Source organism: Micromesistius poutassou (assembly GCF_964030765.1).
Source record: "Micromesistius poutassou genome assembly, chromosome: 22".
Classification (NCBI taxonomy): Eukaryota; Metazoa; Chordata; class Actinopteri; order Gadiformes; family Gadidae; genus Micromesistius; species Micromesistius poutassou.
This window is the reverse complement of record NC_140292.1, coordinates 3,086,055-3,113,554: the sequence shown is the minus strand read 5'-3', so window position 1 is coordinate 3,113,554 and position 27,500 is coordinate 3,086,055. Positions and strand designations below refer to the sequence as shown.

The 27,500-nt window shown below is 44.3% G+C and overlaps 4 protein-coding genes across 8 annotated transcripts in view; 2 read left to right on the top strand and 2 right to left on the bottom strand.

Annotated features, from left to right (window-relative positions):
• Positions 1-345: 345 nt before the first annotated feature.
• On the bottom strand, positions 346-5,998 carry dusp11 (dual specificity phosphatase 11 (RNA/RNP complex 1-interacting)). Its single transcript, XM_084486296.1, has 9 exons — positions 5,658-5,998; positions 5,502-5,577; positions 5,025-5,156; positions 4,460-4,583; positions 3,147-3,207; positions 3,012-3,058; positions 2,583-2,658; positions 1,600-1,785; positions 346-1,341 (listed from the first exon to the last, which is right to left on the bottom strand). Exons 1-9 carry the CDS (start codon positions 5,693-5,695, stop codon positions 879-881), a joined length of 1,203 nt encoding a protein of 400 aa, XP_084342422.1. The 5' UTR covers positions 5,696-5,998; the 3' UTR covers positions 346-878.
• A 911-nt stretch (positions 5,999-6,909) lies between these two features.
• On the top strand, positions 6,910-9,398 carry LOC311367345 (caspase-7-like; the record flags this gene model as incomplete). The annotated part of the gene is made up of 4 exons (XM_084486171.1): positions 6,910-7,135; positions 7,867-8,030; positions 8,120-8,249; positions 9,142-9,398. The coding sequence occupies 4 exons, from the start codon at positions 6,910-6,912 to the stop codon at positions 9,396-9,398; spliced, it is 777 nt and encodes a 258-aa protein (XP_084342297.1).
• A 1,432-nt stretch (positions 9,399-10,830) lies between these two features.
• On the bottom strand, positions 10,831-22,811 carry LOC311367464 (transcription factor 7-like 1-B). The gene is made up of 12 exons (XM_084486311.1): positions 21,937-22,811; positions 21,701-21,770; positions 21,388-21,521; positions 17,664-17,747; positions 17,178-17,292; positions 16,592-16,685; positions 16,087-16,173; positions 15,141-15,260; positions 13,947-14,106; positions 13,417-13,524; positions 13,015-13,066; positions 10,831-11,963 (listed from the first exon to the last, which is right to left on the bottom strand). Exons 1-12 carry the CDS (start codon positions 22,120-22,122, stop codon positions 11,347-11,349), a joined length of 1,827 nt encoding a protein of 608 aa, XP_084342437.1. The 5' UTR covers positions 22,123-22,811; the 3' UTR covers positions 10,831-11,346.
• A 4,109-nt stretch (positions 22,812-26,920) lies between these two features.
• LOC311367430 (drebrin-like protein) overlaps positions 26,921-27,500 on the top strand; it is a gene marked incomplete at its 5' end in the record, with an annotated part of 6,553 nt that continues 5,973 nt past the window's right edge. For all 5 annotated transcript variants that reach the window (XM_084486275.1, XM_084486272.1, XM_084486273.1 and 2 more), the window contains 2 exons: positions 26,921-27,003; positions 27,389-27,444. In XM_084486275.1, the coding sequence (XP_084342401.1) occupies positions 26,921-27,003; positions 27,389-27,444 (139 nt within the window). The remainder of the gene's footprint in view (positions 27,004-27,388; positions 27,445-27,500) is intronic.

The following is a 27,500-nucleotide window of genomic DNA, read 5'->3' as shown; positions in this document are numbered from 1 at the left end:
GCTATTTACCTTCCTCTGGTAAATAGCCGTAACGTAATCTCTTCTATGGGACTTTAAATAAGGACTAGCCTACCTCTTAAACAATGAGAACTATCTAACGTTAGAGTTTGAAAGCACCCGTTATAAGATTGCTATTTGTAAAGGCTTACGTTCAGGTTGTAAGTAGGCTATATAACTATATGTGAGGAATCCACATTATACTTTCGAGGGCAACCCACACTACTGCGTGTACAATAGCACAAACAGGCCCACATCTTCAGCTCAAAAGCCTTTATTGACTGAGGTCAATTGATCATAGGCCTATAGCCTGCAATACAAAGCACACATGGCTGAGAAACCAAACGTAGAAACAGTACAATAAAACTTCATGTCACTATAAATGGCAAGCATTACAAAAAATGAGGCAGAAGACATTTCTACAATAAATCAAATCCACAATAAAAGATTCGTCTTTTTTCTTCTAGTGTGGCGTGACGAAACCTCGTTACCGCCCCCTGCTGTTGTGTTTCGGTAGTGTCCTTCACTGTGCAGCCGTGAGAACGGCTGTTAGATGGGTGCGAAAACATGGCTGACCTTGGAAACCCATTTCATATTCCAGATGATAAAATATTATGTTATAAAGGCTGTAATTAGTAGAAAGTAATGAATATATTATAAATATTTATGGCAGCCATATATATGATGGGTGATACAGCCATCTCTCATATGCAAAATAGGGGGTTTTGATCTATTTCCCCGAATTCCATAACACTGTCAATGTCTTGTAAAACGTTTGCTCAAACCAGTGTCCTCCAGTCACTTCCTGTAGCCGCCACCGTGTCAGCCAACCTTTAAAAAGGCAACGATAAAACAAAAGCCTGCGCGCCACCAGGAGGTGGTCATCGGTAGTTGTCCCTGTAGACGACCGTCTGTCTGCTGGCGGTTGCGTCGTCAAAATAAAAGCCCCGGTCCGACTCTTGGGGACGTGGGCGCGGCCTCCGGTCTGAGTACTGGGACCCGGAGGCCGGGGCGTGCCGCTGGTCCCGCTGGTCTCTAGCACTCCTGGCAGTGGTGTGGTGGGGAGTCGGGCTCCAGCCTGGCTCGGCCTGGGGGTGGAAGGGTCTGGGTCTGCTGCTGTGCTCCATGTAGAACGGCTGCCGCCACTGTGCCTGGGGGTGGGGGTGGGGGTGGGCCATGCCCCAGCGGGACGGGGCCTCGGGGTGGTGAGGGCTCCAGCGGGACTGGGGTATGGGGGCCTCGTATGGCATGGGCAAGCGGGCGCGGGAGAGGTGAGGGGCCGGGCGGTGGTCTCGCGGAGACCAACTGTGGGGCCCTTGGCTCCGCCCTCTTTGCGGGAAAGGCCTATGGAAAGCGGGAGAGGGACAGATATGGGAACGTTATGAATCGGGGCCACCGTTTGAGGCATTAACCGTCTGGAACACCAAAAGGTCTGCGACAAAAAGGTGGGATATATTTTTTATTATAAAAAGTGTTACAGCGGAACAAGAAATAATAAAGCGTTAAGGTTTAAAACTAAATGAATATAACTGTTCAGGGAGTATGAACTCAGTGCACACTGGTGTCTGGAGTTCTACCAACTGCCGCGCTGTGTTCTTTTACCCGTGGGAGTAGTGATCGTCGCTGTGCGAGTGCCGGTCGTTTCTGTAGTCCTCTCTGTGGTCCGTTCTGTAGTCCTCTCTGTGGGCCTGCCTGTGGTCCTCCCTGTCGTCAGTGTGGCTGGAGGATGGCCGACTCATAGCTCGGCCTCTCTGTATTTCCTGTTTACACTCCTTCATTAAAGTGTTGCTGTGAAAGCAAAATGCAAAAAGTTGAATATGAAATAAACTTCTACAACAGAAATGTAAGTGAAAAAAAAGTATTATATTGAAATAGATGTAAATAAATAACAATGTACTACAAAAAAATTAATAAATCTGAAAATAAAATCACAATTGAAAAGGTCGTAATAATAATATATATACAGGAGTGCACATAACTGGTACGCAAGCATGCATACCCATAATCAGGGATGCGTAACGTCACTTGTGTCACTGCAATGCTTTTGCGGAACTAACGTGAGATCGAAAAAAACAAAAATACATTGAGCAGCTACTTTGGTGTTCGCCACCTGCAAAGAAAAGGCAAACGCACCCAGAGCCGAAGAATTTTTTTTTTTTCAAAACGAATGATAAGGGCACTGAAATGCGCACTCATGGGCGCTGTGTGCACACTGGAGAACTGCGCATAATCAGCTGACGTGGTCAAGCTGCTGCAGTTTGATTAAAAAATAAAAAAAAAATTAAAAAAAATGTGGAGCAAAAAACACTGCAGTGCTTAAGAAGTTGTTTATTGAAAATGTAATCTCCTTTGTGAAACTGGGTAAATTTCATAAGATGTCAGATGTTGCATGTGGGGCGCGTACCAAACACCATCTCCTGGTACTCACCTGAGTAGCTCACTTAAAAGGTTATGTGCATCCCTGTATATATACACATTCATTCTTTATTCTTTATTTTATTCATGTTTGATGACATGAAATGTATTAACTATCATCTCAACACCAGACAAAGCGGTGACAGATGTGTGGAACGTGTGGTCGGCACCTCCTCTTGGGCCCGGCCTTCAGGTCCTGAAGATAGTTGTCCCTCTCTATGGTGTGACCCCTGGACGAGTTGAACACTAGAAGACCAAAGACCATTTCAACCGACAGCAGCCAAACAGCAAGGGTTTGACAAGACATTGACAGTGTTATGGAATCCAGGGAAATACTTTTTAGGCATTCAAGGGTCTGCCGACTACAGAGCTTGGGTCACAGTACTGTTTATTTCTCCTGCCCCTAAAACATTTTTTTCTTAATTTCATCGTGTGGCAGTCGGCCTAGTGCAAAAACAGATCAAAACCCCTTATTTTGCATACATGGTAATACCTATCATATATATGGCTACCATAAATATATATAATATTCACTACTTTCTACTAATTACAGTGTAACACCATAAATGTGATTCATCTGCATTGACCTCGGAACTCACGTTCAATTGCCTTTTTCGGATCGACGCCGTCCACATCTATAAGATACCTGTGAGCCAACGGTAAGAGTGTTATCGTCCAGGCAGCAGATGGAACAAACTGCTGTTTTAGTCAGATCTCACGGTGACTCTACTTACCTACAGACGAGATAGCCAGTACGATTGAGCCCGTGGGTACAATGGACTCCGATCAGCTTATCTGTAAGGGCAGGTCGTTTTCTTAAGAAATATTTATCGCTTCAATAAGCTTTAACAATTTTCTTTAAGAATGCATCATGAGTTCACAGACAGACCCAAAAAAGGACAGCTGTAGAACTGTAAAACTGTGTTAACCATGGGTAAGAAAAACAACAGTGAAATGTGTAGTTAAAAGTGATTGTGTCAGTTTATCAAAACGGTTAAACTTGAAGTCAAGACAAATTGTAAAAGTGTGGGTGATAAAGGGTTTAAAAGGATTCCAAGCTGCCAGTGTATTTCTATGAAATAAGCAAAGATTATGCCTTTTTCTAGTGTCCCAAACTAGTTAGGAGGCTCAGTACCATGCTCCATCTAAATCAGGCTCACTAGTATTATCTGTCTAGAGCAGGCTCTCTAGTATTATCTGTCTAGAGCCGGGTCACTAGCATCTATGAGCTTGAACTTTGGTGTGTTTCGGCAGTCAAGCAGGAATGCTCCGGAATTTACAGTATGCACACACAAGGCAAGACATGGGTGATGTGGATGTTTTGTTCAAACAAGGTACCACATACCTACAAATGCTACTCTGAATCACAGTATTGGCTTTTTTGGAAACTTACAGTTGCCTATACTTTACCTACTAATTAGTACTACGGTTCCAAAACAACAACGAAGCCATCAGCACAGTGCAGTAACTTAAACAAATGTACTGGTCAACGGCTGTTATTTGAGCAGTAAATCTGGTTGTTTCCGTCTAGCACGTCTTAACAGCCTCCTCGTAGTCCACATTGTCCACAGCTAGCACCATATATAATATACATTCTTATGTAAATTTGATGTTTTCACGCTCCAACTTTCAGGTTTCGATGATAGCCATCAACTTGTGTACTACATTTATATTTATTGTAGCAGACAATTTCATACGTTGCGGTCCCAGAAGGGTACACTACAAGATGTTTTGAGATTATCAAATTAAAGTGTTTCTAAATAATCGTGTAATTCCCCTTAACACAAATGAATTTCAATTGATCCATAACACATTTTAATTGTGTTTAATTGTTAATTTATAGTTGTTTAAGTATTTCTGCATTTCTGTCACACATTCTGATTCTCCCCGACACTTCAAATCATGAGAAAATGTTGTATGCATTGGTCTACACACCACCATTGTCCTACATGGTTACATGGCTAACTCAATCAAAACAAACACACAATCACTCGCTTTCACCCAAGCTTGACGCATGCTAATCTCGTCACTGCGGCACTAATCCTACCGTTGTCCTTGTTGTCCTGCAGAAAGCTGTTCACCACCTGTTTGAAATTCAGTATCGTCCCGTCGCCGGGAACCTCATGGCCCGCGGTGAAGATCTTCACCCACAGCAGGGATTCTGGGATATCCTAAATATGAATGATATATAAATATAAATATTTACAATTTGGTGAACCCTTCAATACAATGCGTCTTACGCTACAAAAGACGATCAATATCGTTAAACGCTGACCGCTGTTGAGCAACACAGGACCACACACACACACACACACACGCAGACCCCAACACATGCACTTCTTTTACAAATCAATTGGTTTGGCAGAATTGTTGTGTGTGTGTGTGTATGCGTGTGTGTGAATGTGTGTGTGGGGTGAGGGTGTTGGTGTTTAGTCCCCGCTGAAAAGTTTGAACCACAAAGTCCACTGGTAGGCAGCCCTGGGCAAGATGCCCTAACCCCAAAAAAAAACATGTATCTAGACAAGTAAGCCACTTTGGATACGTGTGTGTGTGTGTGTGTGTGTGTGTGTGTGTGTGTGTGTGTGTGTGTGTGTGTGTGTGTGTGTGTGTACCTCTAACTTATAGTAGCGTGTGGTGAAGGTCAGGTCTATCATCAGACCCAGTTCTTCCTTCTGTTTCGTCAATGTATCCAGCAGGTCCCATGGACCAAAGGCTTCAGACTGAGAGAGACCGCGGTTGAGGGCCTACACAGATAGACAAGTATTGTCAGGATTTCACTTTCAAAGGGCTGATGAGTACAAGTATATTAAGGAGTAAAACAACACGGCCTCGTACTTCGACGCATCAATTGTTGTATTCCTTTTGGTGTATACGTGGTAGATAGGATGACAACCAATACAATAGTGGTAAATACTTATTTGGAGAACAATTCTGAATTTTCAACGTCACATTGGGCTATTAGTAATTTGGGAGTCTGCTAAAGCGTATCATGAAACCATCATAAGTCCATGATTAACGATAATTAATTGGGGTATTTTGAGACGTACTAAAGTTCACGTTAAGTTATGTGTTCCAAGTGTTCATCTCACCTGTTTTAACGGGACTTTGAAGGAAATGAAGCGTGTCCCAGGTATTCGTTTCCCTACATTTTGGTAGTCCAGCCATCTGTTTGGATAATGTAACAATCAACCAATTATAACACGAAGAAGTGATTTAATACTTCAAAAGATGTCCAGTCTGCTCACCTGTCAGGTATTCCGCGTCTATTCTTATTAGAAGGCATATTAAAGTTATTTCCTACTCTACCCTCTTGTTTTAGCTCACTTTCTGATACACTTTATCCTCAATAAACATGAACTAAAGAAGCATTAAAACCTAGAAGCACCTGGACACAGCTCGCTGCTAACAGCCACTCTGCACACTAGTTCCCTAGAAACTGACTTAAGCATTAAGCTGACTTAGTCCCGAATACTGTCAACCCTCATAATACACCAATAAATGACGAAAAGTTACGTCTTAAGCTGTCTGGCTACACTGTAAGTCGTTTTTAAAAAGGGACCTCTACCGCCTCGGAGCGTAAATAAGACCACCGCTACCTCTACTAACCAACACGTTCGCATCATCGCTGCTTTTGTGTCGTCGCTTTCGGATGACGTATCACCGGCGGCTGCCACCTGGTGGACATTCTTATGAACTGATGCTTTAGGATGGAAATGCACAGCTGGTTGAAGTAACTATTATTTATTGAAAGTATCTTCTTATGCATACAAGAACATTTGTTAAAATAAATGAAATAAAATTTAAAATATATAAAAAGAGTAATTAGAAAGGAAAACTAACCCTAACCCTAACTATATGTTTTCTGCTTGAGAAAAATGTACTATCTCACAGTAAATTAACAGCTTTATATGAACTTACCTGAACCTTATATGAAAAAATGTTGTAAAACAATGTTGTCGAAGTATAAAAATGTTTTTTAAATCAACTTTTTTGAGGTATAACCATTACATTTAGTAATATGAATCGTAATAAAGAAGGATTCAGTCATGTAGGCCTACATCACTGAATGTCATGTACATTAGCATTCCTAAGTCCGGAAAAAAACGAAAGAAAATAACATTATTACACAAGACGCATGTGATCATGTTCAGAGGACGATGTGCCCAAATATGGTTACACAGGTAAAGTCACCTTTACAGCTGTACAGTAAACCGACTCATGTGCATGATGCATATCTCCTCCCTCCTAACTTTGTAGTCTACGTGGACCCACAGTCAATGTCTGTTCATTCGCCTGACACCTCAAGTAGGACCTCTGTGAGACGGAAAAAAAAGTGCTTCCTTCCGAGCTAGGATTTTTCTGTTATAGTATAGGCTACGTTAGATCTATTATCTGTAAAAACCAAAGTTCAAGGTCTGTCAGGAGCGGACTTGCACGATAGAAGACACCATTAACGGTTGTCTGGTTGGTTTCGGATTGGGAATATTTTCATTCAACATGGAAGGGTTAAGGGATGTCAAAGCTGGAAGTGGTAGTGCTGAGGTCAACAGGGCGGTGATAGTCTCAGTGAGCAAGTTTGACCATGGGGTCGACATGGCCCGGAGACCCGGGACGAAAAGAGACACCAAACGGCTCCATCGCATCCTCAGCAAACTGGGCTTTCAGGTGACGATAGCAGAGGAAGACCTGAGCGCCGTGGAGATCTACCAGGTGTTCCGGGAAGGTAAGTCTGACTTAACTGTCTTAAATGTAAAATATGCATAAATGTGTGACAGACCCATATGCAGCGTCAGTGTGTTTCACATCAAAGCCTATATAAGGGGTAAAACAGCATTGAAAACATGCATTGTGTTAATAATGTTATGATTTGTGTAAAATTACACTAAATAAATAACCTCCGTGATACTGCATATTTGAACATTTTCGTTCAACTGTAGTCTGTAGCTATGTTTCCATCAGATTAAAGTCAAATCAGTTTTATTACATGTAATTCAAATGAGAGTTAAATCGAAAATGAATGGTAGGAAACACTAAAGTCGCTGTCAGGAGCGTGTCTCAGCAGGTGTGTGTGTGTGTGGGGGGGGGGGGTACATCAACTAATCTCGCATCTAGATTAAAAAAAAAAAGTTTTGGTTTATATTATTCTGTGGCACTCCTAGGCCACCCCCTTCTAAGCGAGTCTGGACGAGCGCACTGTACTCAGTGTACACTTCACACGCTGTTCACACTCATACATCATCTGTGTTCACTGGGCCGAAACATACGTGCGACGCGACCAGCGTGTTCAGGCACCGGCACGAACGCACATGCGTGCCTGCCGTGCGCCTTTTTCTGCCTTCGGTGACGAGTCCGACGAGTGACATGTAAAAAAAAAGCATCCAAAGATAAGATAGAAAATAAATGAAGATAATAGTTCATATCAGTTCATAACCTGTATGTTTTCACGCTCCACAGCGAGCCAGGCGCCCGTTAGAGACTGTTTCCTGGCCGTGCTGTCGTCCCATGGAGAGGAAGGCTGTGTGTTCGGGGCGGATGGAGAGCCGGTTCGACTAGCACGTGTTTTCAGCTTCTTCGACAGCTCCTGCATGACGAACAAGACGAAGCTCTTCTTCGTACAGGTGAATAGCAGTCGAGCAGACTTACAGCACATAGCTGGCATGGTAATCATAGTTTATTTGAAATTCCTTTCCTCACATGGTTGCCCAAGGCGTGCAGGGGAGGGGAGTTGGATGAAGGCGTACAGGTGGACTCAGCCATGAGTGATGACACAGAGGACACATTCTCACAGTCTCTGTATTTTCCCGTGGATACGGCCGTGATATACGCCACCCCGCCAGGTAACTTCTGATGCAAATAAGAACATGCATGCATTTCTTATGAATATGATTGAGTGAATGAATGAATATATGATTCAACCAATCAATCTATCCACCAATCAAATCAATGCAAAGTTAAAAGTCCCCCAAACCCCCTACACACCACCACATTCTCATGAAACCACACACTACCACACAAAATGTGTGTGTGTTGATGTGTAATCTTTCATCCTCTGGTATTGTGGTTTCGGGGCTAGATATGACTGGGAGAGTGGTTTAGGTTCAACAGACACGTGGTTTATTAAGAGCTACAGGGTAAACAGCCATGCGTTCGTGATGTATTTCATGCCGAAACCATGTACATCCTTACAGTACGCACACACAAGGCAAGACATGTGTGATTATGGATGTCTTGTTCACACAAAGTATCTAAGGAATGGTACATAAGCCACGCCGACTGTACAGGTTCTGACTCAGACCCATAGAACTTTATATGGTGTTGTGTTGACAACTCGATGTGTAGAAGCAGGAACTAGTCCGAAACGGTGGTAGCACTACAAATACAGTGGTCCTGGTGTTAGCTTTAATATCGTGTTGTCTAATAAGGCAGCAAACAAATTGATGTTAATTCATTTGTGTGTATGTGTGCAATGGCAGATCAAGGTGTGCACATGACATGGCCCACACATCCCAAACCAATGCTGCTTTGTTTACTAATGTTTCTTTGTTATGGGCCAATAGGGGTCAAGTCATTTTACATTTTAAGTAAAATTGAAAATAGTCTGGCCAATCCAGGGCCCATTGCAGACATGGGCCCCTGGGCTGCAACCTAGGCTAGCTTGTGCGCTAATCCACATCTATGTGTGTGTGTGTGTGTGTGTGTGTGTGTGTTTTCCTCTGTGTGTGAGCCCAGGTTACGCGGCCATCACAGGTCACGGCGGCGCGGTGTTCCTGCAGACCCTCTGTCGCCTCCTGGAGGAGGAGGGGGGTCGTGAGCTGGAGATCACACGCCTGCTCACCCGCCTCTGCCACAGCGTGGCCTACACCTTCCAGGCACGGGGCCCCGTCCTGGAGGGGAAGAAGGAGATGCCGTGCTTTCTTACGCGACTCACCAGAGAAGTGTTTCCTTTCGCCCGCAACTCCGATTTGTCGACGGACTCGATGCGATGATGACAATGGTGCCAGAGTGTACATCATGTACATTTCGTCGCATCTCAATTGTAAATCGGACTGTACACTCGAATCTGGGTGAACAGGGCGTTTCACGTTGTTTTGACCAAACATGATGCTGGAGGAGGGGCTCTGTGTAGTTCAATGTAACTAGTTCAATGTATAAATGTGTGTGTAAAGGTTTCAAACAACCTCTTATTCTTTTTTTTTTTACCTCATTTTATACATGCACACCTTTTTAAGCCATCATCCTAAATAAACAATGTTTGACTTAAAATAACCATAACCATCTGGGCAATGACAAGGGAAGTTTTTCTGTTTAGATAAGTTTTATAAGTGTTTTGCTTATTAAAAACAAGTCCAAACTCCTGATGTAGCAGTAGAGATCAGACTGGGGATGTACATTTGCAGGCCTGTGTTTGCATATTGGGAGAGTGAGGCACTCTGCCTGACCTTTAATGTTTGTGAAGGTACGTGACCATTGCTATTCAAACCGATACAAGACCCGATGTTTGCTGAAGCCAACTAGAGCCTCCTTGTGTAATTAAATAGAAACTATATCTGGCACATCTGACAAAGTTCACCCCGATATTACACAACTTGCTTATTTGTCATGTTGTCAGTCAGTGTAATTGATATATATATATATATATATATAAAGTATTATGTTTGTGCTTTAAGGGGTGCAATGCATAGGGTTGTAAGAGTTCCTTTCGACCATATCAATGTAATTAATAAGTAATACACAAACGATTGGTTTACCATCTCAATGTTGTGTGGACTTCAACCAGCAATAAATAGGTTCACGAGAGTTAACTTGCAATAAATAGGTCCAATAAAGAGTTGAGTTTCACTTTGATTCATTATGCAGATGGGTTGTGTGTGTGTGTCTCTGTGTGTGTGTGTGTGTGTGTGTGTGTGTGTGTGTGTGTGTGTGTGTGTGTGTGTGTGTGTGTGTGTGTGTGTGTGTGTGTGTTCCTGTCCCAAGCTTAAGATCACGTTGTGTCTGTGTGCTGTTTCGTTGGAAGTAAAAAAACTTGTTGTTACAGTTGTCACTTTGCCATTAAACAACAACATTATCAACCACATGAGAACGCACAACCTTCTACCCAGTTTGGCATGACAGGGCACGTGAATCGTTTGCTCATAGGTCGGGCATTCAGACGCTGTATTCTTTGGTTGTTGAGTCTAGAGTCTAGACTCTGCAACTGTAATTATAAATGTTTTCGACCAACCTTTTATCACTTCACATATTCCAACACAAACATACATGCATTCTTCCTCTGGTTGTTATTAGCTCATGCAGCAAACCTTGTAATCTTATTACAATTGCATGCTATTGATTGTCTCAGTCTCACTAGTTAGTCTCATTGGAAAAAGAGACCGAAATGTCATAAAGTCCGAAACAACGATTTTCAGAAATAAATGGATATTTATTAACACATTGGGAAGGTGTATAAAATAAATGCAAAGAGATCTACACTCATGACTAACATTAAAATTCATATGAAACAAGATCATTACACCGGTCTTATTTTTCTATTCCTTACTTAACTGTTGAAAATATGCTTATCGTTGAGGGGAGGGGAAAAAGATGCTATGTAAAATTGAGGCATTACAAAAATACATTGTTCCAAGAAGTTAGAAAGAGGCAGTCAAATATTGACCAATATTTTTTTCTTTTTTCCTAAAATGTGTTCTAGTATCTAACAAAATCAGGGGTTTTAAAAAAGTAATTTACAGTCTTAAAGGAGGTAAAAAAAAAAAAAAAAAAACCGAATAAGGCAAGAGTTCCACCATTTTGATCATTACCAACTGATTCAGGGCATGAAGTCATTTCATCGCTCAGATTTCAGGTCAAGGGCCCAAGGGTGGGGGGGGGGGGGGGGGGGGCTGGGGTGGTGGGGTCTATAAGCCACAGCCAGGGCCCTCCCCTTTAAAAACAGACTCAGTTCTTGGTTCTCGTCACAAGTGAGAGGGGCTGCGATTGGGTTAAGGCACAATGCAGGCTCTGCTCCGATTGGTGGTGGGCCGCATCAGAGGAGGTGGGGGGAGGGGCCGACATGGGAGGCAAGGGAAAAGAGCGGGAGAACATGGGAGGGGTCTTGCTTCTTGCCGACACCATGTGGGGGGAGTAATGTGGGTGAGCGGAGGAGGAAGAGGAGGAGGAGGAGGAGGTGGAGGAGTGGGGACCTGAGATCTTGGCTCCGCTGCGGATGAGGGGGTGTGGGTGGAGGTAGGAGGGCGGCGGGGCCGGCGGCTGGGAGAGGTGGGGGTGGGGGTGGGGGTCCCGGCCGGAGCGGTGGGGCTTGGTGATGAGGGAGAGGGGCTGCACCTGCTCGGCGTACATGGACGAGCCCTCGCCGTGGTGTGGGTGCGGGTGGTCGGTGTGGGTGGGGGCGGGGGCGGCGGGGGAAGCCAGCGCCGTGGTGGGCGTGGCCGGGGAGTCCAGCGAGGAGGCGGGGCTGGCCTGGGACAGGTGGGTGTGGCTCATGTGCGTGTGCGCCGGCGCCCTCTCCTGGGGGGGGCTGAGCACGCACGGCGGGGAGAAGGCCCCCGCGGACACTGTTGGGAAGGAAGCGGCAGAACGGGTTTAGGCGGTCGGCTCTGCGGCTGATCTGTGGCGGTTTCTTATGGTTTTTCAGAAATAAAATGTAAAGCTGGTTGAAGATGCTGTAGACGATTATAACAAATATTAAATATTCACATTTCCATTAGATGATAAGCCTAGTTTGTGTGCGTGTGCGTTTACCCAAGCCAACGATTAGATTAACATACTGGTCTGGCTATCTGTTTTATGATGCAAATTTCCCTATGCAATATCTATTGGTTCAATAAAGTGGAATTAAATGGGGTTAATAAATCCTTTAGCTTAATTGCCACTGCACTACAAGGCATGCCCATATCTATAATGAGGCACAAGGTTCACTGTATTACTCAACCCTTGGTTTAATCAGCTTTTTTCTAAATAACTCCATAAATAGGTTCAATAAAAAGTTGACTTTTATCATAAGTAGTAATTAATCATTTGAGCGTTTCTTCTCGTCAGAAGCGCTCATGAGGTTAGAATGGTGTCTCTCGTGCGGAGGGTAACCTCTGATCCTGCGGTCCGACTATCAGTAGTCCATCGGCTGGCCAACACGATGGACCTCTGATGGTTGGACCGCAGGAAACGCCACAGAACCTGGGCGGAGCCTAAAAGGGGCGGAGTTCCGCCTCACGTCCTGTTTTGTTAAGTTATTCTTCCGCAGAGAGACTCTTTTGCGCAAGCTTTCAGAGCGGGATTGAATGCGTATTTCGGCCGTGGACGGTTTGTATGGTGTTGATTTGGAACCTTGACGGACACATTCTGAGTACGTTGGTGTCCTTGACGGGACGTTTAAGCTCCTCTTCCACACAAGCTTAAGTTGACTAGTCCCTAGCTAACTAGCCAATCACGATCTTACAGATCCCCGTCTCACGCCACACGATTGGTCGAAACAAATACAGAGCGAAAGAAGGTGAGACGCCCATATTTCAGCTTGTCTGTCGTCCAACTAGGGCTTCTTGCTAAAGGATGCTAACAGGGTTGATTGTGGGAGCATAAAATGTAAGTCTGTCCATGTGTAGATCTCACCTTCTGCAGAGTCACACTTTCCGTTGTCCCTCTTCCTCTTCTTCCGCTTTCCCTGTGAGCAGAACAAAACCAGAACGTTACAATCACCTCCAAACACACACGGCCACTACCGGGGAGAATCATAGAAAGACGGACGGGGACTTAATTCCTCCCGAGGGCAAATCAAGGTCATCAAGGTCAAGGTCAACATCCGGAGAAGGGCAAAATCAACATTGATGGAGAAATTTACAGTAAACACAAAATTGAGAAACATTTGTCTTAACATCGAATCAAACTACACATCTGTACATCATACAACGACACAGACCCCAAAATCTACTTGGACCCGTCAGCCCCACAGAAGACCATCAGTAGAACATCTAGGATACCGTTATTATTACGATGAGGATGTTTTCTACTCACATAGTTGTCCCGGGCCGACCAGCCGGGGTAGAGCTGGGAGTGCAGCTGTCTCTCCTTACGAGCCAGGTCGTAGTACTTGGCCTGCTCTTCGCGGGACAAAGAGTGCCACTGTTCGTGGGGAAAAACAACACAACACCAGCGTTAGCAAAACTGGACGGCCCGTCGGAAACTAGGATTTACTGTTCCAGCGCTAAATACGGATCGGGAAAGACAAAAGTGTTAAAAGTGAACACGTGGTCATCTTGCAGAGGCCTTTTATCCACCGTGACTCATCCAGATATGTTTGAGTGACGGGGACGGTAGGCGGTTGGTGAGTATGTGCACACACGCGTATGAGTTGGTGTGTGTGAGTGAGTGTGGGGGGTGTGTGTGAGTGAGAGTGAGAGTTTGAGCGAGTGTGAGTGAGAGTGTGTGAGAATGAGTGATTGTGTGAGCGTGAGTGATTGTGTGAGCGTGAGTGATTGTGTGAGCGTGAGTGTGCGAGAGGACTGAGTGAGCGCGTGAGCGTGCGTGCGTATGCGTGTACTGACCCTGCGGCCCAGTATCTGGTTGATGGCGGCGCTCTCCTTCAGGGTGCACTCGGACACCACCTTGGCCCGCTGCTCCTTCATGTACAGCATGAAGGCGTTCAGTGGCTTCTTGATGTGGGGCCGGTCGTCCTTGGCCTTCTCCACCGGGGACGACACCTTACTGGAGGGACGGGGGACGGGGGAGGAAAGAGGAGAAAGAGGTCAAGGCGATGAGCAGCGGGCTAGGAAGTAGGTCGCCCCGGACACATATTGTGTACGTGACAAAAGAGACACAACATGATGACACAACGTGTGGCTACACAACATTGGTGAACAGAACATGATGGTAGGGCGACAACATAAATAACAACACACATGATGGGTAGGGCGACAACATGGTTAACACAACATGATGGTAGGGCAACAGCATTGTAAACACAACATGGTGGTAGGGCTACACAAAATAACGGTAGGGCTACAACACTGTGAACACAAGATGATGGTAGGGTTACAAATTTAAAAATACAACATGACGGTAGGGCTACACAACATGACGGTAGGGCCACAACACGCCGAACACAACATGATGGTAGAGCTACAACACTGAACACAACATGATGGTAGAGCTACAACACTGAACACAACATGATGGTAGGGCTACACAACATGACGGTAGGGCTACAACACTGTGAACACCACATGATTGTAGGGCAACAAGTAGCTTAGAATCGCCTTAGATTTTCTGAAGGTTATACGTCAAGAGTTTATAAACGTACACAATAAATCAAATGTACAGTATGTTGTACATATTTGTGCGAATGTCGTGCTTACACATGGCCATCATAAAGAAATTAGACAACAGCGATGACATGAATTGAGAGAAATACAATTGAACACACAAGATGTTGATTTGCTGTCGTGCTTGACACAAATTAATTTACCGCATTGTGTTGCATGCAAAATGTGGAGTCAGTTAACGTAGCCTCCATGCCGTAACCTTGGGTGTTAGCCACGCAATAAACCAGTAATTGTTAATAAACGCTTGGTCTAAATCAATATCAGATCTGCATAAAACCTCCCCACACACACACACACACACACACACACACACACACACACACACACACACAAAGACATGAAGACAAACACTCACTCTACACACAAATGCAACAAGATCACACCACACACACACAAACAAAGGGGGGGGGTCCTCACCCTTGGTGGTGGCCTGTGTCGCGGGGCTCCTGCTTGACAGCGGGGGACACGATGGCCGGGTGGGGCACCGACGTCTGGGAGGGGGGCATGAGGTGGGACGGGAAGCCCCCCGACACCAGGCTGGGGAGAGAACACAAGGAACCCGCATTAATACCGCTGTGGAGAAGGAGAGCATCGCCAGGCCGGGGGCGAGTGGATGAGGGAGCTGAGGTGGGTCAGTGATAGGAGGGGAGTGAGTGAGTGGAGCAGAGTGAGTGGAGCAGAGTGAGTGAGTGAGTGGAGGGGAGTGAGTGGAGCAGAGTGAGTGAGTGGAGCAGAGTGAGTGAGTGGAGCAGAGTGAGTGAGTGGAGTGGAGTGAGTGAGTGGAGGGGAGTGAGTGAGTGGAGGGGAGTGAGTGAGTGGAGGGGAGTGAGTGAGTGGAGGGGAGTGAGTGAGTGGAGTGAGTGAGTGGAGATGAGTGAGGGGAGGGGAGTGAGAGAGTGAGTGGAGATGAGAGTGAATGGAGGTGAGTGAGTGGAGGGGAGTGAGTGGAGGGGAGTGAGTGAAGGGAAGGGAGTGAGGTGAGTGAGTGGAGGTAGGTGAGTGAGAGAGTGGAGGTGAGTGAGAGAGTGGAGGTGAGTGAGTGGAGGTGAGTGAGTGGAGTTGAGTGAGTGGAGGGGAGTGAGTGAGGTGAGTGAGTGGAGGTAGGTGAGTGAGAGAGTGGAGGTGAGTGAGAGAGTGGAGGTGAGTGAGTGAGTGGAGGTGAGTGAGTGAGTGGAGGTGAGTGAGTGGAGTTGAGTGAGTGGAGGTGAGTGAGTGGAGGTGATGAGTGGAGGTGATGAGTGAGGTGAGTGAATGGAGGGGAGTGAGTGAGGTGAGTGGAGGTCAGTGAGTGAAGGTGAGTGAGGTGAGTGAGGTGAGTGGAGGTGAGGTGAGTGAGGTGAGGTGAGTATGACGGTGAACTCACCCTGACATGGAGGCGTTCATGGCCAGAGCGGCGGGGTAGGGGGATCTGAAGCCCCCTGCGGTGAGGGGGTAGATGGACTGGCCAGGGCTATGAGGAGGAGGAGGCGTGACACACACACTCAATACCATATGGGATGAACTCAGAAACAAACAGCACAGCGGGGGGGTGTCTGTGTGTGTCTGTGTGTGTGTGTGTGGACCTCCCTCAATGGGAAAGGCTTTTGTTATACGACACATTATAAAGTAAAACAAGATGTAAGCGACAAAAACAAAACTGAGGAATGTGTTTTGGGTCTTTTAGCGTTTGATTTGTGCGAGCAGTTGGACTCGGACCAGGGAACATGTTATCGCCGCTATTTATGGTTACAGAGTTATGATGTATGATGAAATATGATACACAACGGACTGTCGGCTGTCGTGTTGTTCTGAGAGAAAATGAATGAGAATGAGAGGGAGAGAGAGCGAGAGGGAGGAAAGAGAGAGGAGGGCGAGAGAGTATTACTCACAGCCAGCCGAGGGGGTGGGCCATCTGGGCCATTCCCCCAGGGGAGAGAGGGTAATACGGGGACAGCTCCGCAGGATGAGGGGCCCGGGACATACCTGCAACGGGAATAGTGGGAATACACCGGATCAGAAGATGGAAATCAAAAACAAAACAAACAAAAAAAATCGGTACCCTCGTACTCCCCTGCACTTAAATACAAGCCGCCGCGCGTGACCAGAGTAGTATAGTGCTCTACGGAAGGGTTTCAGTTGAATACCTTTGATGATGTGAGCTATTGTTATGTTGTACACATAGTGCCATCCATCCCCTATGAAAACTCTGAGATGGATGACATTTCCAATGCATTGATGGAATTGTGTTTTGCTGACCGTTGAATTGAGGTTTCGGGCTTCAGATAAACTACACCGAACTTTCACCTCCAATATGCAACTGAATGAACACCCATAACAAGCCTTATGTCTTCATGATCACAGCGTTGTACAGAAAACAACAGGGCCGGGTCCTGACTACCGGTTAACCATGCATTTGTGCCAAGAGGGCGGCAGTGCAGCGCGTTGTTTTTTTTAATGGGAAGGGGCGGGGCTTACCTGCATCTGGAGAGAAAGGGGGAGGAGTCTGGGGAGGGAAGGAGTCGGGGCTGTAAGACAGCAGCGGGGACAGGTGCGACATATGGGGGTGCTGCACCACGGGCACCTTGTTGGACTGAAGGGGGAGAGAGAGAGACACAGAGAGAGAGAGAGAGAGAGCGAGAGAGACAGAACCATTAGAATTAATCCTGTCCATCCGATTCCACACATGCCCTATCTTTGTCTTGTTAATGTAACTACATCAGAGCAGCCCAATAATGTCAATGTCTACATTCTTTGCACGCATTTCTCTTATTTTGCATATAGATATGTTTTGTATGATTTGTTATAGCTTTAAACATATTCTCACATTAAATGCAGTTATCAACCCTTTAGTTCTTACTTCACCCTCCTCTTAAGACTTTTAAAACTAGCCTGTCTAAGATCAATATAGTCCGGCGTTTCGTCTACAAACAAGGTTTCACTAGGGTGCTTCTGGGGCCTCACCAGGGGGCTGGAGGTGGAGGAGCGAGGGTCTTTCATGCCGGTTGATCCCGGGACGTCCAGAAGGGGCCATTGCATCGGTAGGTACTGGGTCAGAAAGAGAACATAGAGGAAGAGACAGAGTTAGTCAAGGAAATTTGTATCTAATCAACAACAACACGTGAGTCAATGTGATTACAGATGACAGATTAGCAACGCAGTGGCAGTGTTGGCTGTAAATATGTAAACCTCATAATGTCTTCATAATGTATTGTCGATGGTTACATTGATTTTTCTACTTCTTCCAACCACCCATTTAGCTTCATTTTGAGTGGAAGAAATCAATTTGAAGTTAGCCTACAGATCTCTCTGGTGGCAAGAACAGTAACGTCCTCAAAATTTTAATTGCCATTGTTCTGAAAAATATTTAAAAGTATTTCTCAACACATGTGCATACAATCATAACGGTGCACACACACACATGAAAGCTGTACTCTTTGTGTTGTTACACATTTCTGTCAATACTTTTGCCCCATCAAGGACAAACCTCAAGTACAATGTTCGCACATCCTCCACACCTAACCCTGCACGTCTTATCGTACGGGCAATGAAGAGTTATAAAACGTAATCCCACAGCCCTGCGATATATTTCCCACTTGTGGGAAATATATCCCACTTGTGGGAAATATATCGACAATAAAATAGTTTATTACGTGCACACTAGTAAACCTGGGTGAGTCGGGCGTATTCCAAAACACTACACTCCTCTCCCCCCCCCCCCCCCCCACAAACACACAGAATGCTCTCCTCAGACAGCCTACATACCACCACAACCACCAATAAGGGTATTACTGTTCCATGAGCTGTCTCAAATGGACAAAACACACACACACACACACACACACACACACACACACACACACACACACACACACACACACACACACACACACACACACACACACACACACACACACACACACACACACACTAAGGCGAAGGAGGCTGGGAGAAAAGGATGCTTTTGGTGTTCATTCAACTGTGAGTGACGTCAACGGACTCACCACCATGACCTTTGACCTCAGACCCCCTAACACACCAGCATTACACTGCGTGTGTGGCGGGAGAGGGGGGGCATGAGGACGCGGTAGGAAGAATGCTTTGTATTCAACTATCCCTGTTTCGGTATACAGGGGTTGCTGTTGAAGATTGTAACTTGTCCAGAATATGTTTTTAGTGGAAACCTTAAATGTGTGCTGGGATATTCATTTAATTTACCATTGTGTTATTACCATTGTGTTATTGTGTAATATATTAGTGAAAATAGTAATGATTGGGACTGTTACCATTTAATATTATTGTTATGTTGTTAAATAGAAGACTTAATATGATTTTAATTTCAGTCAAATGCACCTTGTTACTTTATGCAAGATGTGCGACTGCTAAAACCTACAGAGAAAAGTAATGAAGTTAGTAGGTTGCTCTAACTGTACTGATACTTCACTACAAGTATCCATTATTTTCTTTCTTTCAAGAAAACTACAAACACAACTTATTGAGTATATATATATAGACGATTTTAGTTGGATACTAAAATCTCGGTTCTAAACATGCCTATGCGTGTGATGTTTATTTGATTATTATAAAAGGAAGAAAGTGACATCCTTGTACAAAGTTAAATTAAACAGACAAATTTGCTGACAATTGCCAATGTTGCTAGTGTCAACATTGTACAAGTTCCTGAGGAATCTACAAGCAAAAATATGGCAACCATTACACATAAGAACTCATGTTAGCTGTACAAGCATGTGTGTGACCTGGAGTTGGTTTCTCTGGCCCCTATAAATACTAGTAGCCCAAGCTGCATGGATTTTTATTTTTAAAGTAATCAATGTCCAAGCAGAGACCTCAGAATCAGGGTTTGTTATTAGAAGGAAGACTCACACACACTCTTAGACAGACCCATAACCACATGCATTATACACCACATCAATGGCACAGAAGCCATATCAAGAGAAAGCCCATACACATGCAGTGTGAATGCACGCGCTATGCGTATATACATGCAGTGAACCCTACTGTAAAGGACCGAGGACACGCACGGCCTAGTGTCCCTCACAGTGTGATTTCTGCATTATGCTGACAACTGAGCCTCTGCGATGTGGTTTACATGGAAAAACATATACAATGCCGCTATTGCCCCTGGGCCCATTGTAATCAGGTTAGTCGTGTCCTTGTAAACACAACGCTTGGATTGACTCCAAACGTGGTTGCGGGTAATCAGATTCCCTCGTGTGTCTTTCTATGCGTTCACACCTGCAGTGTGTTAAACGGCTGGCAATCAGATCGCCCAAGTTGCATTTTTAATGTCAGGTCTGAACAGGGTCGGTGCGTGTGTGTGTGTCTCTGTGTGAGTGTGTGTTTTGCATCTGTTTAAGAAGGGGTACTGTGAGTGTTAATATAATCAGCTCTAATGATTCACCTGCGGAGCCATGAATTAGGCCTGTTCAGGCTTTTCTTTGGGCAACAATGAGCCGTTAACGCCACAGTTAAGCATTACAAAGCCTGAAGAATTTAGGTGATGTGTGACTGGGCATGTTACAATGGGCTTGCTCTCAAAAGTAGGTAGAGAGAAGCTAGATCCCTGTGTACATTGCAAATTTTCAAAACACTATGTTAATAAGGGGTTGAAACTAAATCAAATGCAAATGGGGGAAAGAAAGTGAGGAGAGAGACGGTGCTGATGGAAACGTCTTATAGCTCACCTGAGAGATAAAGTAATCAAATTTAAGGTGTAATGTGGTAACACAGAATCCCAGCAGTATTACAGAACATGGAAACAAACTGCAAGATAGCATTCAACTATGGCTAATACACCTATGGTATGGTTAGCAATGTTTTGTAAAGATTCCATTTTTTTATTATAAAGAATATACATGGTTTGTACACTTTTTAACAAACACTCAACCCTTGAAAGATAGAAAGACAAAAGTCATGTTTTTTTTTTAGCAACTTCCCCTACACATCTATTATCAAGTTGATAAAGTTTTATATAGTCAACAATGCAATGCAGCCTGTTTGTTTAAGCAGAAGACTGTGTCCGGATGTGCCTACCTGTAGTACCACAACGGGAGGCGCTATCATAACACCACCCTTTAAACAACCCGGGTAACCAATAGAGTGGTTGGCACGGTTCTATCTATGCTTGGGCCCCATTTAAAAATAATCCTCATTGACTGATCAAACATAGGTGTATTCAGTTGTGGCTCTGTAGATGTAACTATCATGCAACGTCACATTTACAGGGATTCATCTGTCCTATTATCTATATTTTATCTATCATTATCTACATTGCATTGGCCACTGAGTCTACCCAGGTCAGGAAACACTGAACATAAAACGCACAGCAACGGGGTAACCCTTGCTTGGGTTGTTCAGGTAATTACCTAATTAAAAAGCAACACTGCTTATCTGCATTTGTTTATTAGATGCATAATAATGTTTGCTTCCTCCCATCACTCATCCTTCACTGTCACTGCAAGTCAGGGCCAATAGACTCAACCCCTCAAGCACATGATCTGAATAGAGTTTGGTCCAATAATACAGGAGAGGAGATAATAAATAAAAAATTAACAGTCCACAGGGAGAATCTGTTTTTGTTACACCACTCGTTTCCTTTACCACACTTAAGTGTGTTTTTAACGACACCAATCCTTTCCCATGACTTTCAATAAAGAGTATATATTACCGTTCTCGCAGCTTGGGAAGCCAGGTATGGGTTGCCCAGGTTACCCAGGTTGGAAAGGTCCGGGATCATGAGGAAGGGATAACCCGCGTACGGGGATGGTTTGAAGAGTCCCGCATCCTGCTGCCTCCTCAAGGCTGGAACACACCGGGACACATGGGGATTTGTTACGTGCCTTTTATTATAGCTCTTTTATAAAAATGATACATGTGATGTTTTGTTGAGAACTGATCCACAAGAAGCCGTGTTGCAGGCAGTGTGATATGCACGAATAATAATAAAAAAGCTGTCCCAGAGTAGAAAGTGTTCACATTACCTTCCACGAAGAGCTCTCTGTGTCTGGCGTAATTATCCAGATGAGGTCTGGGTTGAGGACGTCTATCCGCCTGTTAACACAAGGGTGGAGAAACGGGTTCAAGACTAATGTCCAATAATCATGTATAATAACAACCACACACGGGGGGCACAAAGGAGACGCACGGCGGCGGAGCCACCGTAACTTGGTCCTGGGAGCCATTTGGAGAAACGTGAGGGGGAAAGTTGCTAACTTACCTCCGAGTCGGACGAGCTGCTGTTGTTCTCCGACTCGTTCACCAACGACGACTTGACGTCGTCCAGGTCCCGCTCGGCGGACACGTTCTCGGAGATCTTCTCCTCCTGGTCGCCCTCGTCTTTGAACGAGATGAGTTCATCGTTGGCTCCCAGGTCGTCCCCCCCTCCACCATTTAACTGCGGCATGTTGTCTTCCACAAGAAGAGCTACAAAAAAAGGGGCTAGCTTCCTGGGCTATCCGCGGTGTCCCGGGGCTGCCGCACGTCAACACATCCAGCGACACTTTGATATAAAGTTACTAATGTTTAGCTTGTCCGTATGAGGACTGAAACGCACGACCGATCCGCGGGCTAAATGAGCGTATACAGAGTTATAAGACAGTAGCATGGAGGGAAGCGGCGAGCCAGCTAGCTAGCTAGCATCGGAGAGGGGCTCATTTTGTTGCTGCGAATTCCTGAGGTCGGCGACAGTCCGCTAGTTCTGATCCACTCGTTGTGATCCGAGGGGGGAAAACAAAACTACGAATCACAAGCCCCCGATGCGAGCAAAAAAATCAAATAATACAGATCCCAGTCGAGAACACACAACGATCCGATTGCAAACTGTGCAACGATGAACTGTGATGTGTTTAAACAGAACGGAAAACAATGAACGACGGAGCGATCCGAAGACCGTAACGATCCAACACGAAAAAGTTTCTGCCCTCAGTGAGTCCGGAGCGGACCGGGGGAGCGAAGCTATTTACTCGTTACGAGCCTTAATCCTATTTTTGCAGTGCACGCCATCCATTAATGGTATTTAAATTGGTCGTTTCCGCATATTAAAATCTTTGCTGATTCAAGAAGTTTCTTGTTACTTGTTCGTGGAGGCGTGGGAACGGACGGCCGATTGGTGTTTCTGAAGTTGGGTGGAAGGGAAAGCCAGACAGTCGGAGAGGTCTGGGGGAGGAGTGAAGTCTTACCGACCCACGATCAGCATGTTGACCCATCCCCGCCAGTAACTCATCACTAACTCACGACTAACCTGAACCTCGATCAGTGGCTTCTTGTTCACCACGACGTCTACAGCCCGTTTTTTTTGTTTTAAGAAACAGGGAGGCACAAAGGGAGGATTTTTTTTAAAGAAGCAGGAGTAGGCCCATAGAGTTTTTTTTTTGGAACTCAGTGAACCAACCGAGTCTGCATACAGACCGATTACCCTTTTCCATTAATTAGCTTATTTACTTTTTTTTGCTTACACTAAGATACGTATTTGTTTAGTTTAAGGCAATAGTACACGTATTCTCTGAGGAGACTCACGGAATTAAGTCTTTATAACAAAACATTTAGTTTGTAGTTTGATTGGAGGTTGAGACCTGATTCCTTTCAAAAAAAGGTTACATCCCAATGAGGTAGAAATTGCTTCTCCACTATAAGTAGCCCAGATGACCAAAAAAAAATTTGACGTGGAAACTCAAGTTTTTCTAAGTTATATGACAGAGTTGTATATGTTGAATGTATTGAAGAGAGCACACTGTTAACGATTACAGAAGTCCCTTGTGATTCTGTGTTCAACAAAACACAAGGATGAACAGAGGGAGAAAGAGAGGGAGTGAGAGAGTGAGAGAGAGAGAGAGAGAGAGAGAGAGAGAGAACATTCGCACATCTGGATTCTGGAAAACGCCTATGGTTTCTTGTTTCGCTCCACCATTCAGGAAGACTTTTTTTTTTGGTGGAAACCTGAAACATGAGGTGCAGGCCTACTGTCTGTCTCCTTGCTACATGCAAGATAAGAGTTTGGGTTTTGGGAGCTATACGCTAGAGTGCATAACAGTGACGACAGCCCTCCTCAACGGCAGTCCGGGGCTGGCTGAGCTATGACTGCTCTGTCCAGGAGGAATGGTGAAATGTTCAGACACAGCTTTTGTGAGCTGGCAAAACACACACTCTCCCTCTCCCTCTCTCTCTCTCTCTCTCTCTCTCTCTCTCTCTCTTTCTCTCTCTCTCTCTCTCTCTCTCTCTCTCTCTCTCTCTCTCTCTCTCTCTCTCTCTCTCTCTCTCTCTCTTTCTCTCTCTCTCACACACACACACACACACACGCACACACACACACACACACATGCACACACATACATAAAGACCGCCCTGGCCCTATACCTTAACCACCCCTCCCCCATCACATATATGCAGACAAATATACACAGCTGCTGAAGCCCGAGACTTGAGTGTGTGTGTGTGTGTGTCTATGTGTGTGTTTGTGTATGTGTGTGTGTGTGTGTGTGTGTGTGTGTGTGTGCATGAGGGGATTGGAAGACAGTCCAAGAGGGAAAAAAAAGACAAATCTGTATTCTCCTAAATTTGACAACTGGAGGGAGTTGGCTCTTATAAAATGAGGGAAGCAGACGCTGGGAATTCCACGGGCTAACGTAAAAGAACCGGCGGGGCGAGGGGGATTTAACAGCCTTTGGGCCTGTCCTTGAGTGAGCGAGTGTGAACCGTAACTGTTTAAGTGTGTTTATGTGTACACCGTGGAGAATCAGATGTATGCTCTATGTGTTTTTGTGCGCCATGTGGATGCGCCGGGTTTCAAGGCCTCATTGTTTCCCGCCTTCCATCCGGGAGAGCTTTGTTTAACCTTTAATATTCCTTAATAAGGTAGGCCCGGGAACATAAGTGGGGAGTATGGTGGAACGTTTAGAAATATGATCAGGCCTTGGGGGGTGTATAGGGGTTGTGTATCCGAATGCATCATGGGGGTTTCCGCTGGCTGTACTCCGCCATTTTGAGAGGACTCAGGAGAGTGGCAGTACTGTAAAGTCCTATATCAACTTAAATATAATTTAACCTGCGCACATGAACACTTGTTTTGCCACATATCACATGAGAAATGCTTAGGCAAATCCAAACACAATAATGTCACATTATGACAAATAATTTTGTCATTACTAAACAATGACCAAAAAAGCATTACTACAAAACACAACAACTAACATCCGAATGCTCCTCTCCAAAATTGAGGTCATTGAAATGTGGCCTCACAATGTTTGTACATATACCTATTGTTATTGTATGCAGTATACAGTAATGCATCGCCATATGTTTGCCCTTTATTTGCTCTCTCCTTATGCTTTGTTAAAAATGTGTGTCACATGTTGTGATTTTGACATACAATGGCCTGGTTATTGCATATTACCATGAAACGTCATAACTTATTATTCCTATTAACTGGTTTAGCAGAACCATTTATCATAAGTGACAAAAGGTCAGATATATTTAATGAGCTGGGAAGTGTGCCTTCCCAATGTAGCTGGGAAGGCTATATTGGACATTGGGGCTCAAACCCGTAACCTTTTATCTAGGAGTCCATCAGTATATTAGTCAATTATTCTTTAATAAGACTCATGTTTTTCACAGTGACACTGAAATGCTCATCAGGTATATTTTTAAAGCACTTTGAAATATACTATATAGTAAAACATACTTTTGTACATTACACAACGTTTTGATGGAGCACATGGATCACAGCTTAGTATTTATCACAACAAACTATCAGTACTTGTAGTTTGTTACACTTTGTGAATAGTTGAACGTTGTACGATACAATTATACTGCTGTTGGAGTGCACAATACACTACAACAATTTGACTGACTGCTGATGTGAATGAATGCTTGTTTAAAGTACATACATGGGCCCTAATGTAATTAGGGTACTTAGTTATTGGTAAATTGGCCATTACAACATATGGCAGCCTCGTGTATGTTGTGGTTTTAATTTGATCAACCTCAGATTGTAGCCCTGCTACAAACACACACAAGGGCACGCTTTGTAGAGGTGCTTAAGAGTCCACTTAAAATAGTCTTTATTACCATTAGGTGAGAGGTAATTATGGTTATGATCTATGTTAGGGACGCTTATGCTGCTAATAAGGAAGTCCGACCTTAATGTGAACCCTGCCTCTGTCTGCACATATCCAACAAACTTTTTGGGGAGAATTTAATTAGTGGGGAACTACACATCGTAACACTTAACTTATACCCAAAACAGCTCAACTAATACTTTCTGAGGATTTTAGTTTTATGCAGAAGCCCTATCTGCGTTTGAATGTCAGTTATCATTTATTAGGAGATTATTTCCCGTTGTACTTGAGAAATATACTTAACAGATTATTCAGATGTATAGAATATGTATTTAAATTATGTTAATGTTATTACTGTAGATGTATGAATATAGGGTAAGTAAAAATGACCAAATAGAATAGGATTATGAGGATTAAATGGATAATAATGGTGGCATTAAGAGAATTCAACACACACACACACACACACACACACACACACACACACACACACACAGACACATACACACACACACACACACACACACACACACACCACACACACACACACACACACACACACAAACACCACCAAAACACACACACACACACACACACATACACAGGCCTACTACAGTCCTTCAACCTAAATGTTTAATGCTTCAGAAGTAAGTGTTGATATTTAGTTTGAATACAAGCCAAGGGAGTTACAATATTAGAAATCTGTGTTCAATCAACGGGCATAGGCCCACATTTCTGAACGATCGAAAGGGGAGAAACGTGGTTGTCATACTTTGGGAAGAATGTGGTCCATCTTGTTCTAGCCATCTGCCCGTACGGGTTCACCAGAGAGAGAGAGAGAGAAAAAACCTAACAAGCCTATCACAATAAACTCTTAAGCCAAAGACTGCCGTCATTGTGTTGCTTCCTTGAAATTAACCCCGCTTCTCTTTAGCAGCGGCTTGACTGAATTACTATTTCACATCACTTTTCACATCACTTTTTTTTTTACAATCTGTGCTTCGGCCGTTCCCAAGACAGATCCTACTGTTTTGTCGTACTCTTATTCAGAGTTTTGTTCACGCGGAAGAATGATAACAGTATATAGTACGCACTTGGTTATTTGTTTGTAAGTGTTAAGAAGAGATTAAAAGGAGAAGGAGAAACATCATGGCAGCTAATCTGTGTAAGAATGGAGTTACTCTCATGGCGGCATATAAAGACGTGGTGGATGGGAGGTCACACGCAAACTGGTGAGACAGCCATTAATGTTCTGACATTGTTTCTATTTTATTTGATCTTATGTTTTTAACACACGTACACAATTAACAGACATGCATACATGTATGGTATAGATACATACATACATACATACATAGATACATATATACATACATATATGGATACATATACATACATACATACATACATACACACACACACACACACACACACACACACACACACACACACACACACACACACACACACAAAAAACAACCACACATACACATGTGTGCTGATTTTTGGCATTGACTATGATTTCTGGGAAACTACATTTTCACCTCTGCCAGACTAATGCAATATTAGCATATTTATTAGTATATTTATAATAATTAACATGTTTTTATACATCAGGGCTGTCTTTACATATGAAGGCGACAGCAGCATCGTTCGCCTTGCAGGAAAAGGAGGTAAGACCTAATCACATGATCTAGTGAAAGGCTGAGAGAGAGTGTTTTCTTGTCTT